The sequence below is a fragment of the Castanea sativa genome, chromosome 8 (genome assembly GCF_040712315.1).
Source record: "Castanea sativa cultivar Marrone di Chiusa Pesio chromosome 8, ASM4071231v1".
Classification (NCBI taxonomy): Eukaryota; Viridiplantae; Streptophyta; class Magnoliopsida; order Fagales; family Fagaceae; genus Castanea; species Castanea sativa.
The window spans coordinates 45312670-45328354 of NC_134020.1; the positions used below are offsets into that span (position 1 = coordinate 45312670).

At 36.0% G+C, this 15685-nt stretch overlaps 1 protein-coding gene across 2 annotated transcripts; it reads right to left on the reverse strand.

Moving 5' to 3' along the window:
- Nucleotides 1–1407: 1407 nt before the first annotated feature.
- Nucleotides 1408–14613, reverse strand: LOC142607446 (protein HIRA). 2 transcript variants are annotated; one of them, XM_075778949.1, is made up of 10 exons: nt 13752–14613; nt 11171–11446; nt 10601–10852; nt 10121–10518; nt 8965–9982; nt 7970–8180; nt 7558–7798; nt 6948–7070; nt 3690–3807; nt 1408–2228 (listed from the first exon to the last, which is right to left on the reverse strand). In XM_075778949.1, exons 1-10 carry the CDS (start codon nt 13857–13859, stop codon nt 1830–1832), a joined length of 3144 nt encoding a protein of 1047 aa, XP_075635064.1. In that variant the 5' UTR covers nt 13860–14613; the 3' UTR covers nt 1408–1829. The 2 variants fall into 2 exon arrangements, with proteins under 2 accessions (XP_075635064.1, XP_075635065.1); XM_075778950.1 differs by lacking the exon at nt 13752–14613 and having other exon boundaries at nt 10601–10855; nt 11171–11309.
- Nucleotides 14614–15685: the final 1072 nt, after the last annotated feature.

Genomic DNA, 15685 nt, shown 5'->3' on the forward strand with positions numbered 1-15685 from the left:
GGATCTGCTTGGGACAAGAATAAACTATTTGCCTTATTCAATGAGGAGAGTGTTGCTGCTACTATCATTTGTATCCCAATTTCCCAAAGGGATGTATGAGTATGGACCAAAACTAGTTGAAGAAAATTTTTAGTTAAATCAGCCTATTGGCTCAATTGATACTCTTCCCCTCCTCAGCACCAAGACAGAGTCAGAAGGCTCATTTGGAAATCTAGAATTCATGAGAGATTAAAGATGCTTTTATGGAGGATAGAAACAGATTGTCTTCCCACCAGAAGCAAAATTGGCAGCTTTGTTGATTTGTCTGAAATTTCTTGTCCATTATGTAGTTGCGATGATGAATCTACTCTCCATCTCTTCTCTAATTGCTCTATGGCTAGAGGTTTATGGTTTGGAAGCAAATAGGGGATTAGGATGGATTTTTAAATCTCTCATCTATTTCCCAGTTTATGAAGCTCATTCTATGTCCAGCCAATATCTTGAATTTGGAAGTAGAGGAAAATGAGGTATTGCTATTTGCAGCCCTCTTGTGCAATCAAATTCGGAAATACAGAAATAAAGTGGTGTTTAAGGGGAGGTCCCCTTGCTTTGTGGAGATCAAATCTTCATTGGGAAAAGCACTTATTAAGCACACTAGTTTGAGGCAGCAAGTAGTTTTAGAGGAGTAAAATGAACCTTTGAGAAGTGTTTTTAGCTGAACCAAACCAACTAGAGGCGCCATCAAAATTAATGTAGATGCAACAGTGGGCCATTCTTATTCCGTTTTAGCTGTGGTGGTTAGAGACCGGAGAGAGGACTTGATAATGATATTTGCTTGCTCAAATAAAGCAAACACCAACTCCCCTCTCCAGGCTGAAGCTGAGACGTTGAGATGGGCTGTATCTCTTGTCGACCGCATAAATTCATGAGCTATCACTTTTCAAGGAGATTGTCAAATTTGCCTTAACGTCGTTTCTGAGCATTGCCAGAGGTTCCGTGGAGGATTAAAACAATCACTCAAGAGACTATTGCGTTTGCAGCTCATACTCTAGCTAGATGGCCCCTTTTTAACAATTTAATTTTGTAGGTTCCTTTGACGTTACAACCTACCCCCTATGTTTTGGTAATGTTATCAAGGTGAAGGCTAATTTGCTTTCTGCTGTTAATCTCCTTTCTTTTTGCTGTGTTTTCTCCGTTTGGAGTTGTTTTTCTTCGTAATAAAAATTTGTTGTTCATCAATAATAATAATAATAATAAGCAAAATTGCTTCTATAATTTCTTAGCTAATCTTCTCTTGGTTTCAAAACTCTGCTGCATGACAATAAATAAAAATCAAAGGCATTGATCTCACCTTTCAATAGATAGCCAACGTGCTCAGATCATTGGACTTTATGCTTTGCTGACGCCGCAATGATAAAAAAAAAAAACTATCAATTAAATTGCTCATTGCAAGTTATTTTTATTCAATCTGTGCATCAGGCCCATATTATGAATACATGTTAGAACGTAACTCAACCAGTAAGGCATGAGGGCTTTGGAAAGAAATTCTATTTCACATTATGGCTAACATTATACAAGACAAAAGATCAACCAAGTTAATAGCAGAAAACCAACTATGCGAAGGCAAATTTGAAATTTCCAACGCATCAAAAGTTAGATCTGTTTCAAACCCAAATGCAACTTCAGGGAGGAGCTCAAAGGAAATAGACCAGGTGAATTCTGTAGAGCTCGTTTACGCTGCACATATCCTTCCTTGAACAGAAAGTTGAAATGGGCAAAAAGAACCTCAAAGCAAAAGTTGGAATGTTCCTATGTCAGACATTAGCTCCAACTGCTAAAAGATGCAGAATTCAAGAACCTGCATCTTTTGCCTGTGGGGCCACATTAACTTGATCTGTCACAAGTGAATCTGAATTAACTTGATCCATTGTTGTTGGAGCAGATTTTGCTTGATCTTTTGTTAGCTGGGTTGAATTCTTTTGAACTGTAGCTGCAGGGCCAGAATCCATACACACTACTGCTGAGGGGGTTGAATCCATCTGATCTACCACTGGTGATGCAGTCTCTCTTTGATTAGTTGCTATTGGAGATGATGATGGTGGGGAGGGATTTTTCCGGTCCACATTACTGTCAGCGTTCCCATATTCAGAAAGGAGATCCATGAACTCATTAAGCAATCGCTGGACCTTTCTATTTGATGCCATTGCCGGAAGAATATCCTCTCTTAAGAGTTTGTGCTTTCTCAGACCCTGCAAAGACCCAAAAGAGTAACTTACACAAGCCCTAGATTTTTTTTATTTTTTATTTTTTGCTTAAAAGGTTTGGTTGGGGGGATTTGAACCCCCTCCCCTCCCCATGGGGGAAACCGGGCAGTTTAATTGAGCCACAAGGCTCTTGGGGCCAAGCCCTAGGATTCAAACATGAGAAGAAGATTTTAGATATTGATGCTTAGGTCAGGTGGGGAGTATGATTCTAGTTCTTTGTTGTACCATAAAGCAATGGTAATTTCACCCTGCAACAGAGGCCTTACATTAATCGACATCTCCTTAAAAGCACAAAGGTACCCTGAATTCACTAAACCAACCTATGTATGGTACTGGGCAGCTGCTAGGTTCACTATTATAAAGCATCAAAAAAATGCCAGGGAAAAAAAAAAAAAAAAAAGTGGTTTTTTATGTGATGTGGAGTGTGAAAAACAAAAAAGAGAAAATTCACACTATATGCATGTAAAAAGAGTATATTTCATGCAAACAAAGTAATTTTTGTTACATAAGTGATGATAAGCTCCATTATTTTTTTAATAAGTATTAAAAAGTTTCATTTAATTTAAAAGAACGTTTATAAAAAAATAATAATAATAGAAGGCCAATAAAAATAGCCCTATCTCAGATATTTGGAAAAAGAAAGAGCAGTGGTGGGAAGGACCGACTCTTCACTTTAAAAATCTCCAAGCAATAAGAGTAGAATTGAACAATCTCATAAAATTAAAACAGCAATTGAGTTCACTCCCATCACATCAACTGCTCCATTCTACTGATGCATTCCACATTCAAATACAATGGACTGAAAGTCAATATCCATTGGATGTTTAAACACTCACAAAAGGGGTAGGAGTGTGTAATACTTTATCATGCCTTCCAATTGCAGAGAAACTCCAACCATTTAAAAACACAAGAATCATCAACTATTGCTCTAGAGTCTCTAATTCTCTATGCATCATGCATAAGTTCACTAACAGAGGCATTGGCTCCAATTATGAGGCATTCAATTCAAGGAGATAAAGAAACTCAGAGCAATGCTGGGTTGATGCAAAGTATGGTCTCACAGATACATATAGGCGCATCCAATGTGACAAACAAGACATTAACAGATAGTCAACCAGCAAACTTCTATATTGTTTTATCAACCCATAAGAAGTCAAAAATGGGTCAATACTCAATATCCTCCCCCCCCCCCCCCTCTCATCTTTTCTTTCTTCCTTCTCTCTCACAGTGCCATCCAACTGGCAAAAGCAATTACAATCTAGTATATTTTCCCTTTATAATAGAAATATCAAAATGTAAATGCAAAATAGGGGAAAATAAGCAGGATAATTTCCGATAAATCATTTGTATCATACAAGTAATTTCCTAAAAAGCCAAGAAAAAAAGGGTACTACCATCCAAGGTATATGTAAAGCATTAAAGATGGGTAAGACGTAAAAATCTTACTAGTACACAAGGATCCCATGCCAGGTTCCTTGAATCTGAAGATGTGTCTTCAGCCATCCCAGTAGGAGGTCCAAGAAAACTCTCACAGACTTCTCGCAAACGAGACTCATCAGCTTCTCTGCAATCAATAAAAAAATTTATGTGCACTGTTACATTGATTTTTGCTCAATAAGTTGACTATTTAATATTTGGATTCTCAATTGTTCAGTTTATAACACTATTTGGCATAAACTCAGGACAATATCTGACAACAAAACTTCTGATTCACCATTTTCCCTCAGAAATAGAGCCCGTTTGTCATTTTCTATGATTGAAAGCACAAAAAGGTGCACTGCAATTGTTCTTTCAATAAAGAATGCTTAAGACCAAAAAAAAAAACTATTGGAGTAATACTGCAGCATTATGCTTATAAGATGGTTGCATCCACAGGAACAATTTTTTGAAAACCTCATTACAAACCCCTGATTCAACTGAAAACAATTCGAAGTAACCACCAATGAGAAGAAATACAAAAGAAAATATAAAGATAGTAGGTAATGGCATTTATATATATATATATATATATATATATATATATATTGTTAGTTAGTTTAAATGATAAAGTCTCTTGTTTTTTGAATAAGAGACCTAAGATAAAATCCCACCTACACCAAAATAAGCCCATTAGTGTCTTGGTTTAATGGTAAAACAACAATCATCACTAAGCAGACGCCACAAATTAAAATCCTATCATATCTATCAAGTACATATAACATGGATGGGAGAAACAACAATAGAACAGCATCTCATCAAAGTTGATGTGGGGGTGGACGGCACAACCCTTTTTATGCAGAAAGGTGAATTTTTGTTGCAAATTAAACCATTCAATACAATAAGCATCTCTTATATGAAAGATAATTGAATGAAAATTAAAAACTCAACACTTATCTAACTAGAAAATAAAGGTTATTTTTTGCCTCATTTTTACTAATATTTGCAAGGTGATTTTTTTTCCCATAAAAAAACCACCTTATAAATATAAGTGCATATATAGATTACTGAAATTTTCAAAATTGTACACTTATGCTTTATAGATTTGTTTAAACAGTTGAGATCTATACATAATATTGTCAAATAAAAAAATGGGTCTGGCACTTCAACTTTAATGAGACACCACCCTATCATAATTTCTCCCTATACATATGCCACTATGGTAGCAACAATTTTAAGAAGCAAGAACCAAAGACAAATGATGAAGCCACCACAAGAAGGAAAAGCAAGAGCGAAACAGCAGCAAAATCCAACAGGAGGGCCCATAAAGTGCATGTCCATGCACATATCAACTGTAATATTGGGGAGCAATGGTACTTTTTTATTTTAGAAAATTGGCAAGTTACACACACCTCCGATGGTTCTTAAAACCCATGGCCTCAACCTCCATCTTGCTTTTACAAAGGGAGGAAATGTCATTTGAAAATAGAGTTCATTGGCACTTTCTGATTAATTAAATGAGAAATAGCATTATACAAGTTAAATTACGTTGGTGTCCAAAATAAAATGTCAAGAGAGTAACCAAATGAAATAATAACAAAAGGAATCAAAAAACCATGTTAAGTATTGAGTCTATTGACCCACAATAGGAGGGACAAGGAGGGGGAATAAGAAGACAAGCAGTTATAGGCTTATAGCAATATATTTATATAATCCATTCACACAACTTGAACAAATCTGAAAGACCGTACAGACTTGTTAAAAGTACGCTTAAGCACAAAGCACACAGGTCTTGGGGCTTTTTCCCTCTAAAGCGAGGCGCCCTCACAAAAGCACACCTTAAGCATTCTTTTTAGAGCTTTTTTATTAAGTGCAAAGCACGCTTTTTTGAGCCTTTTGTATTTTTTTTTTTAATCCTAATTTAATTTTTAGCCATTAGATCTAAATATGTTTGACATAAGCCCTTGATTTAATATATAAAAACTAATAGTGTGGTGTGCTACCATACACCTAAGCCAACCTTTTTAGATATTTTAGACCTTTAAGATTACGACTACAACCGCACAACAAACACTCAAGTCAGACAACCCCAACCCCAACCCCAATCCCACTGAGATCAAGAATGGGGCCACTAGGGCAAGCAACAGGTTCAAGTTCTAGTTCACAACATGCTCCTCTTGATGGAATTGAAAATGATGAGGGCTACAAATCTTGTGATGACAATGATGATGGTCCCTTGCTTAACGAGGATGATGATTATGTAGATAAGTATGGCATTGCATATTTTCATTGATTTTGTTAGGCAAAGATAACATTTCTTAACATTCTAGTACTTTTTAGCCTTTGCCGTTTTGGTTCTATACTTCTATTTTGATTCAACCATGTTTTGTAATCATGGCCATCAAATATCATGGTTGCATATATATATATATATATATATATATATAGTCAAAGCTCAGAAGAAATCCAATTAGATTTTAATTGAATTCTCAATTTTGCGCCACATGTTCCATTTAATATTAGCTTCTCTAAAGATATGAACAAAATCCCAGGCAGCAAAGGAGTGAAGGAGAGATTTGGCAACCCCACGAATTTTTAATTTTATGCCAAGTAAATTATTGAGTACAAAAATCGAAGAATCTAAATCCAATTAGATTCTAAATTGGATTTCAATTGGAGTCCAATTTTCCGCCACATGTCCAATTATTTTTTAAAAATCTATAGCAAGTGAATTATTGGGCAAAAAAACCAAATTCTAAATCCAATTAAATTCTAAATCATATATATATATATATATATATATATATAATGAGAAACTATTACGTACTTTAGAAATGTATGGTTTAAAAAAAAAAAACACTTTGAATCACTTCTAAAAAAATATATATAATTGTGATTGTTTTCATTATATCTGTACATATGCACAAGGCTAGATACTAGTATTTTGTAAAGCACAAGAGAATTATATAAATTACATAAAATGTTTTCTTGTAATTTATAGGATTAATTGATCACTTGATTGTTGTATCAACCATTAATATTTTTTTTTTTTTTTTTTTTTAATGAGCACTTCACATCGATCAAGCGCACACTTGCGTTTTGCACCTAGGCTCTAGGAGGCCTTTGTGTTTAAGTGCACTCAACGCTATTAACAACACTGACATCTCAAAAACATAGGGAAAAGCTTTTATCCAGGCAGAAATAGAATATCACTCTACACCAGGGTCAATTATAGATGGGAAAAACTAAAAATTAGAAACATATTGACCAAGGGGGATGGAAGTAGACCTTGCAAGAAAGCGTATATATGACAGGAGGCACTGCCGATATTCATGAGGGGACTTCAAAGCCAAAGAGGATGCCAACTGAGCTTCCAAATGAGCACGTGTCTGCACTCCATCATCGGTCACTCTGTAACAAAAAGCAATCACCAGTCAATTGTAGGAGCAGCATGCCAAAATTAATTACGGGCTTCACAATGAATTACTAATAAGAGAACTGAAGAGATGCTAATAAACACATTCATCAGTACTTTGAAAGTCATGAATCAATCTAGAACTCGTAATTCACAAATCACGAGAACTTCATCAAAGAATTCAGGATGTTTAAAAGCCAAGCATGTTCCACAAAATAAAAAAGGAAAAGGAAAGAAACACTGAGCCGGTTGTCATTCTGGAATCCATTTGAAAATGGATTAGTAATTATTCATGACATAAAGCTTAATTCTATTACTCATGTTAATAATTTTTCATAAAATTCAAGTAGTATGCTTCTTTAAAAATAAGAGAAATTTTCACCCCTAAATTTTGACTTTAAATCCAATTATTAAGGTCCATCTCTTGACAAATGGCAGTTAAGTACAACACCCATCATGAATTCATGTTAAAAAGGTACAAACCTGCTCCAACCAGGCTTTCTTGCCACATACTTCCTAACATCCACCTGCAATGCAGCCAACTCACCACTCTGAACTGAACCCAAATTCCAGGAACTCGCAAAGTTTGAAGCAGGGAAGCAGTCATCTGCAACCCTTAGCCAACACATGAGACTCATATCAAAAAGGAAGGCATGGCGAGTGGCTAGAACAACCAGAGGAGAACCGGATCTTGATAGCTTTGCGGATATAACTTTGATTGTGCCTGGAGAGAGTGATTAAATGAAAAGTCACAGAGAGTCATCCAATTAGAGGGCACAGTTGTCAAGAAATTAAAGAAAATTTCCAAAACTCAATTGGACAATACATGGGCTCTCAAGTGATTATTAAAAAAATAAAACCATGGTCATATAAAAAGTCAAGAGTTTAGTGATACCTGCATCTTTTGCAGAAGAGTTAGGGTTCAAGGCAACCAGAGATGCCAATGAGTCATGAAGGAGACACTTCTGGTTATATAGATCCCAAACATACAACGACCCTTTCCTCGTGACCAATAACAGCTTCCAGCACTCATCACAATCTATAAATGTTGCTGCTGATCCCATCATCATGGTTGGCATAGCTCGTCTCCCACACTTCGTGTAAACCTTCCCAAAGAAAACAGACATTAGCATAGTATAATATCTCTAAGCAATTATTGCAAGTTTAACTTCTATGTCCAAGCTTAATATCCACGTACATTGTTCCTAAAATTTATAAAGCAGAAATTTTCAGATAGAGCATTTACCAAACAGTTGTAATAGCCTTGATAAAATTTCAAAATTCAACAATCAACCAAGGGACCCCACTAGTGATTGTTAGGTTAAATGATTAAATTCATCATTTCCTAATGGCTTAATCTTTTAGGACAATCTGTAATTTAACATAATATCATAGTAAGAAGTCATGGGTTCAAACTGTCTCCACCTTACCTCCCATGAAAAAAATTCAAGTGTTGGGGCCCACTTAATAAGTACAGTTTAAACCCACGTGTGAATGGGGAGTGTTATATTAAATTCACGATTTCCTAATAGTTTAAACTTTCAGGACAATCAGTAATTTAATGGTGATGTCTAGAAAAGCTTGTCAATGCCAAATTCTTTTCCTTTTTTTATAAATAATATTAATAACTAAAAGGATCCCTATAACAAATAGTTTGGCAGAGAAAGATTTGTATCTACAAGGCATTAGAAACAACATACAACTAATTCAGTGGTTCAAGATAACAAAAATCAACAGTTGGGCCTAATAAATGATGCAAAGATTTGGATTGCAATCATGAAGAGTAATAATCAAAATATACCATGCAGTCCCTTATATTATAGCAAAATAAAATGTTGAGAACATTTCAAAACTAAATACAAAACAAAACATTGAAACTTCAATACATACCTGTAGGCATCCATCTTCACATCCAACTGACCAGAAGTTTGCATTTCCAGCTAAAACAGTGACTTTCCCTGAGATCCTATCAGACCAAAGAGTTTGAGACCCCGTAGTGCAAACAATTTCTGTTTCTTTCATCATAAATGTATTTCCCACCCCAACAATATCGTTTGCAGCATGTTCTCTAGGTCGAGCTTCCAAGCAAATTGGTAAGGCATCTAATCCTTCTTTCTTATCAAACACCCTGATAGAAAGAGATGTATTAGAAGCAGGCAACAAAGAAGTAGAAGCCTTAAGGTTCCCTGACTGTTCCACGTTGATGCTTCCATCTCTGCCCGTAGCAATTGGAACTTTCTCAATAATTAGGCTATCAGAAATTGTAGCCCTTGCAGTGACCCCTGAACGCTCCTTTAAATCAGAGCTTCTGCCTAGTGTCCCCCTGACAGAACTTTCTTTAAAGCCACCCTCAGTCGGAACCAACCCATTATCATCCTTTCCATGATCAGACGACGTAAGAGGAAAGTCAAGCACCTGGATCTGAGCCCCAACAGAAAGATTTTCCTGCTGAACAGGCACTCCAACTGCTTCTGGAATAATCCTCTTTCTGCCATCAGGGCGTCTATATTCTCTTTGTTTTACAGGACTGGAAATCCGGGCAGAAGTTGACACCTTATTTAACCCATCACCGGCAGTTCCAGCACTCTTCTTCCCATCATCAGCTTGAGGTTCAGTCTTTGTTGCAGCCCCTGCATCAACAGAAGATTTAACAAGTATCTGCTTTTGTTGAATGTCTGGAACAACTTTTTTGCTTGCAGTTTGCTTAACTGAAGCTTCTTCAAGCAATAACTGTGCCGGGCTTTCTGCTAAGTTTGCCTGTCGACCTCTCACATCTCCATAACGATTTCTTTTTAACTCATCCAATTCAGTATCACTTAGCCTGTGGCCAAGTTCTTTCACCTCAAAATGGAAAGTAGCCACAGACCCATCCAAGGAACAGGCAAAAAGTGAATATCCATCAGGAGACCTGTTCCCAAAGAGAGAAAATGGAAAATTACAAAGAGGAAGAACAAAGAAAGAAGAATAATTAAATAATCAAGTTCAAAAAATAAAAATGCAAACCTAACATAATAGGTTCCACACTTTCTGGGAAGTACAAACATACCAAGATAAATCCACAACACTTTGACTAAAGAAATGCTTGGCCACAAAGAGAGGACGAGGACTTGCAGTAGTCCAAACAGTTATAGTGCGGTCCTGACTTCCAATTGCAATAACATTATATGGCTGTGATTCCTTGCCTCCAGTCTTAGAAGCCCCATTACTCCACCCAACAGATGCAGATTTCACTTCCTGAGCATTGGTCGAATTCCTTCTGAACATTGAATGATTAAACTTCACCACAATAACTGGGGCATTATGTCCTAAGAAGTCAAACGTCGCAGACCATTCCCCTCTCTCCAGAACGGGTGCAGAATGCCTAGGCTTCTGGTAACCATGAGTGGTAGTGATAAAATGGCCACAAGGGGACCATCCAAGCCGCCTGAAAAAGGTAGATCCGAGCTGAAAAGAACATAATCCCATTAGAAAAAATAGAAATTAAAACTGAAACATATAAATATTCACCAATGATGAGCAAACATACTGATTTAGTCCAATGACCATCTGTCCTGTGAGCAAGGCTCCAATCACTTGTTCGCCAAATAATCACAGTCTTATCGTCTGATTGGCTTGCAATGAAGGAGCCAATGGGATCCCAAGTAACGCCTTTAACCAAGCTAGAGTGACCCCTAAGAACAGCAGTACACATGCCACTGTTCATATTCCAGACATGTATAGTATTGTCCAAACTCCCACTAGCCAATGCCAAGTCATCAGGAGACCAATTAAGATCCACCTACTTTAAGCATGGAAAAAAAACTCCCAGGTTAGATGATACCCAGTGAGAACATGTTCATGTAATAAACATAAGTGGCATTTCATCATACAGAAAAATGAAAGTCCTTTCTTTTGTTTACCTTCTTTCAACCAGGTGGAAAAATCCATGCTTTAAAGTGAAAATCAACAAATAATAATAGAAATGAATTCAAAAGCTATAAAAAAACAATAAAAACTACACATGCAGTAAGATAAACTGATTCAAAAGATCACAGAATGAAAGATACTATCTTTGCATGCTGACATAGTCTCACATTAGTAAAAGCAATTTCATTACCACATCTGCAGTGTGTCCTCTCAAAGTCATTGCAACTTTCCAGTTCTCAACATCTGGGGGCTCTCCACTGCCAAACTCAGTGGTTCCTGAACCAGGCTTCCGTTCATGAACTAAAATCACCTGATCATCAGACCCTGATGCAACATACCTACCATGCTTAGCCCACCTAACACAGTTGACAGAACCGAAGTGATCACGGAGGGTAGCAAGAAGCCTGTGTGTGGATTCATCATTTTCCAAGTCCTTTCCAACAGATTTCATGTTCCATATACGAACCTGCATTCAATAATGGGATGGAGGGAAGCAAGCTGTCAAATTTAAGAACATAATAAATAATGTTGTGCAAACCACTAAATTGAAAAATATCATTGCAACTGGTCCAATGGAAGATCCTCCCACATGTGATATTTCTGGTAAAGGATCTAGAAGCATTGCCTTAGAATGATGTGCAGATTAGGTTTCTAGAAGCATTCCCTTAGAATGATGTGCAGATTAGGTTTCTAGAAGCATTCCCTTAGATAGGGCCAAGCGGCAATCCAACCCCCAATTAGTTAGGATTAAGGCTTGTCTTGTCTAACAGGATTGCCTTGTTTGGAAACTGGGACTTATCTATATTATGCCAGGGTGATCCACAATGGAAGCCATTTTCTAACTTAGATGTCTAATGGAAAAATATAGAGAAGCCTAGAGATCTCCATATGATTGTTATTAACCTAGAGAAAGAACATGATAGGGTACCTAGAGAAGTTATGTGGTAGATTTTAGAAGAGAAAAGAGTTCCTCTAAACTATATTAATTAGTTGATTAAGAATATGTACGACGGAGCTGCAACTAGTGTGATAACAAGTGGAGGTAACACAGTGAGTTTCCAATCATTATAGGTTTGCATCAAGGATCAACATAAAGTCCATATTTCTTTGCTCAAGTGATGTATGACTACCTTGATCAATTCAAGATGAAGTCCCTTGGTGTATAGTTTTTGCAAGATTAATTCGCAGGGAGGTGCATGATTGGGAGCTGGATTCGGAGACCTCATTTTTTACCCATATTTACTCTCAGGTACCTAATAGGGAGGAAGGAGATAGGATGAGATGGCCTTTGAATGGGTCTGGGACTTTTGATGTTTGCCCTTTCTATAAGGCTATTGGTGGTACAGGAGGTATTCCCTTTCCTTGGAAGAGTATATGGCGCGTTAAATCTCCGAAGAGGGTTTCTTTTTTATGTGTACTGCCACTTGGGATAAAATCCTCATTGATAATCCCAATAAAAAGGTCTCTCTTGAGTGGGTTGTAGCTGTTTGTGTAAGTGCAGTGGGGAAATAGTGAGACATTGATTGCTTCACTGTAATTTTACTAATGCCTTGTGGTGTGAAGTTTTCTCCATGTTTGGGGTTCACTGGGTAATGCCAAGGACAGTTTCATCCTTATTATTTTGGTGGAGGAATTGGTTTCACACGCACTCCTTGATAGTTTGGAATTTAGTGCCAAATTTTTTGGTGTGGTTAGTATGGAAGGAGCACAATTCTCAAACATTTCAGAATGTCGAAAGATCTCTCGAACAGTTAGTCCAGGCACTCTCCCTTCCCACTGAGGCACCCCAGATGAGGCCTCCAATCTGGAAGTACTTGTTAGAATATGTTATCTGAATTTCCAAGCCAATAAGGTAAGAATACACACATTTGGGACCCACAACTTTTCTAGACAACCAAAACAATGTTCAAAAAGGAAAAATCAGAAGTCAAAAAACAATAAAAGCAAAGCTTTTAGAATCAATTAGGAAATTGTGTAAGGCAATGAGAGAGTAAACTACACCCAACATACTTGCCCTGGCCTCCACTTTCATACCACTATCTTCATTTTTACCTCCAATATCACCTACCCCACCAAATATGTTATTCCAGTATTATAACCTCCAACATACAATTTAACCGCCCTTACCAAAGATGCAACTGCTTTAAGGAATTGCCAAAACAATCACCAAGTTTTGAAATATTGGAAAACTTTCATTAACACAAAACACATCCATAAGAGCCCCCCAAAGGTTTGCAATACCAACTATGTTTGATAACATGAAGAGAAACAAGGAAAAGAGAACATAACTTCAGAGACAAGTTAGAGTTCTCAGTTTCTGAATGCCATAAAAAGGATATTTTAACATTCAAACCTGATGTCCCTCTTCCTAACCCAAATTCCTCAACAACTAAAGAAGCACAAAATATGTAAAAGCAGACCAGCTAGACCGAATAACTGTATTGGACTAAGTTTAGTATGTTTTAGTCCTAAAATACAAACAATGAAAACTAATAGTTTGAATTGAATGTCTCCTCTCTTCCTAGATTTCCTAAGCAACTAAACAAACCAAGAACTAAGAAAAATTCTCTCGTGAAACAAAAAAGCCAGAAACAATGATAAAGGCTCTGCTACTTAAGCAAAAGAAATAAATCTGTGCTCAGCAAAGTATGTATTTTTGTTGTCCCCAATCCCAAATGAAGAACCTAAAATTCAAAATCCAAAGAATTCCCCTCTTCCTAAATTTTCTCAGCAATTAAACAAAGAACAAAGGATCAGGTAAAAAGCCATACCTTGTGGTCACCACCACCAGTAGCAAACCTAAGCCCTCCAGGCTGGACATCAATGGAGAAAATTTGCATCCCCTCATGCCTAATCCAACTGGGTTTCTCTGCAATCATCTCTGCTTCTTGCTACTAAAACCCAACACAGGCTTTTGCAGTATAATTCTCCCAAATTCGCAGCTTCACAGCAAGAACGCCCTTAATTGAGTAATTTGAAGAAAACCCAATAAGTTTCCAAAGACCAAAAACCAAGAGACCACCAAAAGGGTATCCAAATTTATAGCTTTGGAACCAAAATAAAAGACTAAAAAGAAGCTATATCATCAGGGGAAAAAAAAAAAAAAAACCCAAGACAAAGCCTTTGACCTAGTTTCTTGAAAACCCAGCAAAATGCTATGCAAATTCAGGGTTTTGGAATGTGAAAAGGGTATCCAAATTTATAGCTTTGGAACCAACAGAAAAGACTAAAGAAGCTATATCAGGAAAACCCCAGATGAGTGCATAAAGCAAACCCCCCCCCCCCCCCCCAAAAGACAAAGCCTTTGACCTAGTTCTTTGAAAACCCAGCAAAATGCTATGCAAATTCAGGGTTTTGGAAAGAGAAAAAAAGGGTATCCAAATTCATAGCTTTGGGACCAAAAGAAAAGACTAAAGAAGCTAAAAAAAAAAAACCCAAGACAAAGCCTTTGACCTAGTTTCTTGAAAACCCTTCAAAATGCTATGCAAATACAGGGTTTTGGAGAGAGAGAAAAGACCCTTAATTTGAATAAGCAGAGGAACCCTAAGAATTTGAGAGAAAGCAAAACCCTAGGGTTTGGGTCAGAAAAAAAAAAAGGACAACAAAACCCTACCAAATAGAAAGTGACTCTCCAGTTGGGCGCTGGAGAAGATCAAGGTATAACTTCCTTTCTAACGGTCAAATCAAGTAGAATGTTGCAAAGTCTTTATAGATACGAAAAACAAGAGTAAAGTGCAAAAGGGACTGAGGAGTGAAGACAGTGAATTTTAGGTTTTTTTTTTTTTTTTGGCCTTTGGGGAACAATGCCTTTTTCTTTCTTTTTCTTTTTATTTTTCTCACTTTATTTTAAGAGAAAAAATATGTTTAGAAACTGTTTATTTTTGTGATAACTTATTTATAGTGCTAAAACTAAGTTAGTTTCAAAAAAAACTAAAAGTTAAACTATTTGAAAAAAAAATTGAGATAAAAAATATATTTATATAACTTTTTATATTATTAATTTTTTTATGGAAAATGCTAACGAATGCCCTTAGGCCATTGATTAATAATCTATTTAAATAAAGTTTTTATGGGAAAAAAAAATAAAGCAATTAATGTATTGATAACTTTTTTCATTTCCCATAAAAATAATGTCAAAATTTTTCTAAAATGAATTGTTAACCAATGTCCTAAGGGCATTCGTTAGCATAACCATTTTTTATTTAAAAATCTTTTTTAATATAAAATTTACTGTATTAATTAAATTTTTGTGTTTAATTTTGATCTTATCTCATTTTTATTGGTAATAGATAATCCACCTATCTTTTTTCTGATGTTTATGATCATCAACCTTGATAGGATATTATTCAATTTTCTTTTTCTTTTTAAAGATGTAGAAACAAGATATACATGCATTGGGAGAAACAATTACTTTTTATTAATATGGATTATTATATTACATATTTGAAGTTTGAACGTATAAGAATTTTCACTTTGTATTATTTCGTTTTCTTCTATCTTTTTATTATGAATTTCTTCTTCGTTTGTAAAGTTGTCATTTATATTGTTGGTCAAGTTCTTCTGTGTGGTGTAATCACTGCTTTTTATTTTAAATAAAGTTTGATGTTTTTCCATTAAAAAAAAATTTGTTAATTTTTTTTATATTGCTTCTAACAAGATTAAATTAATCTCTCTCTCTCTCTCTCTCTCTCTCTCTCTCTCTATT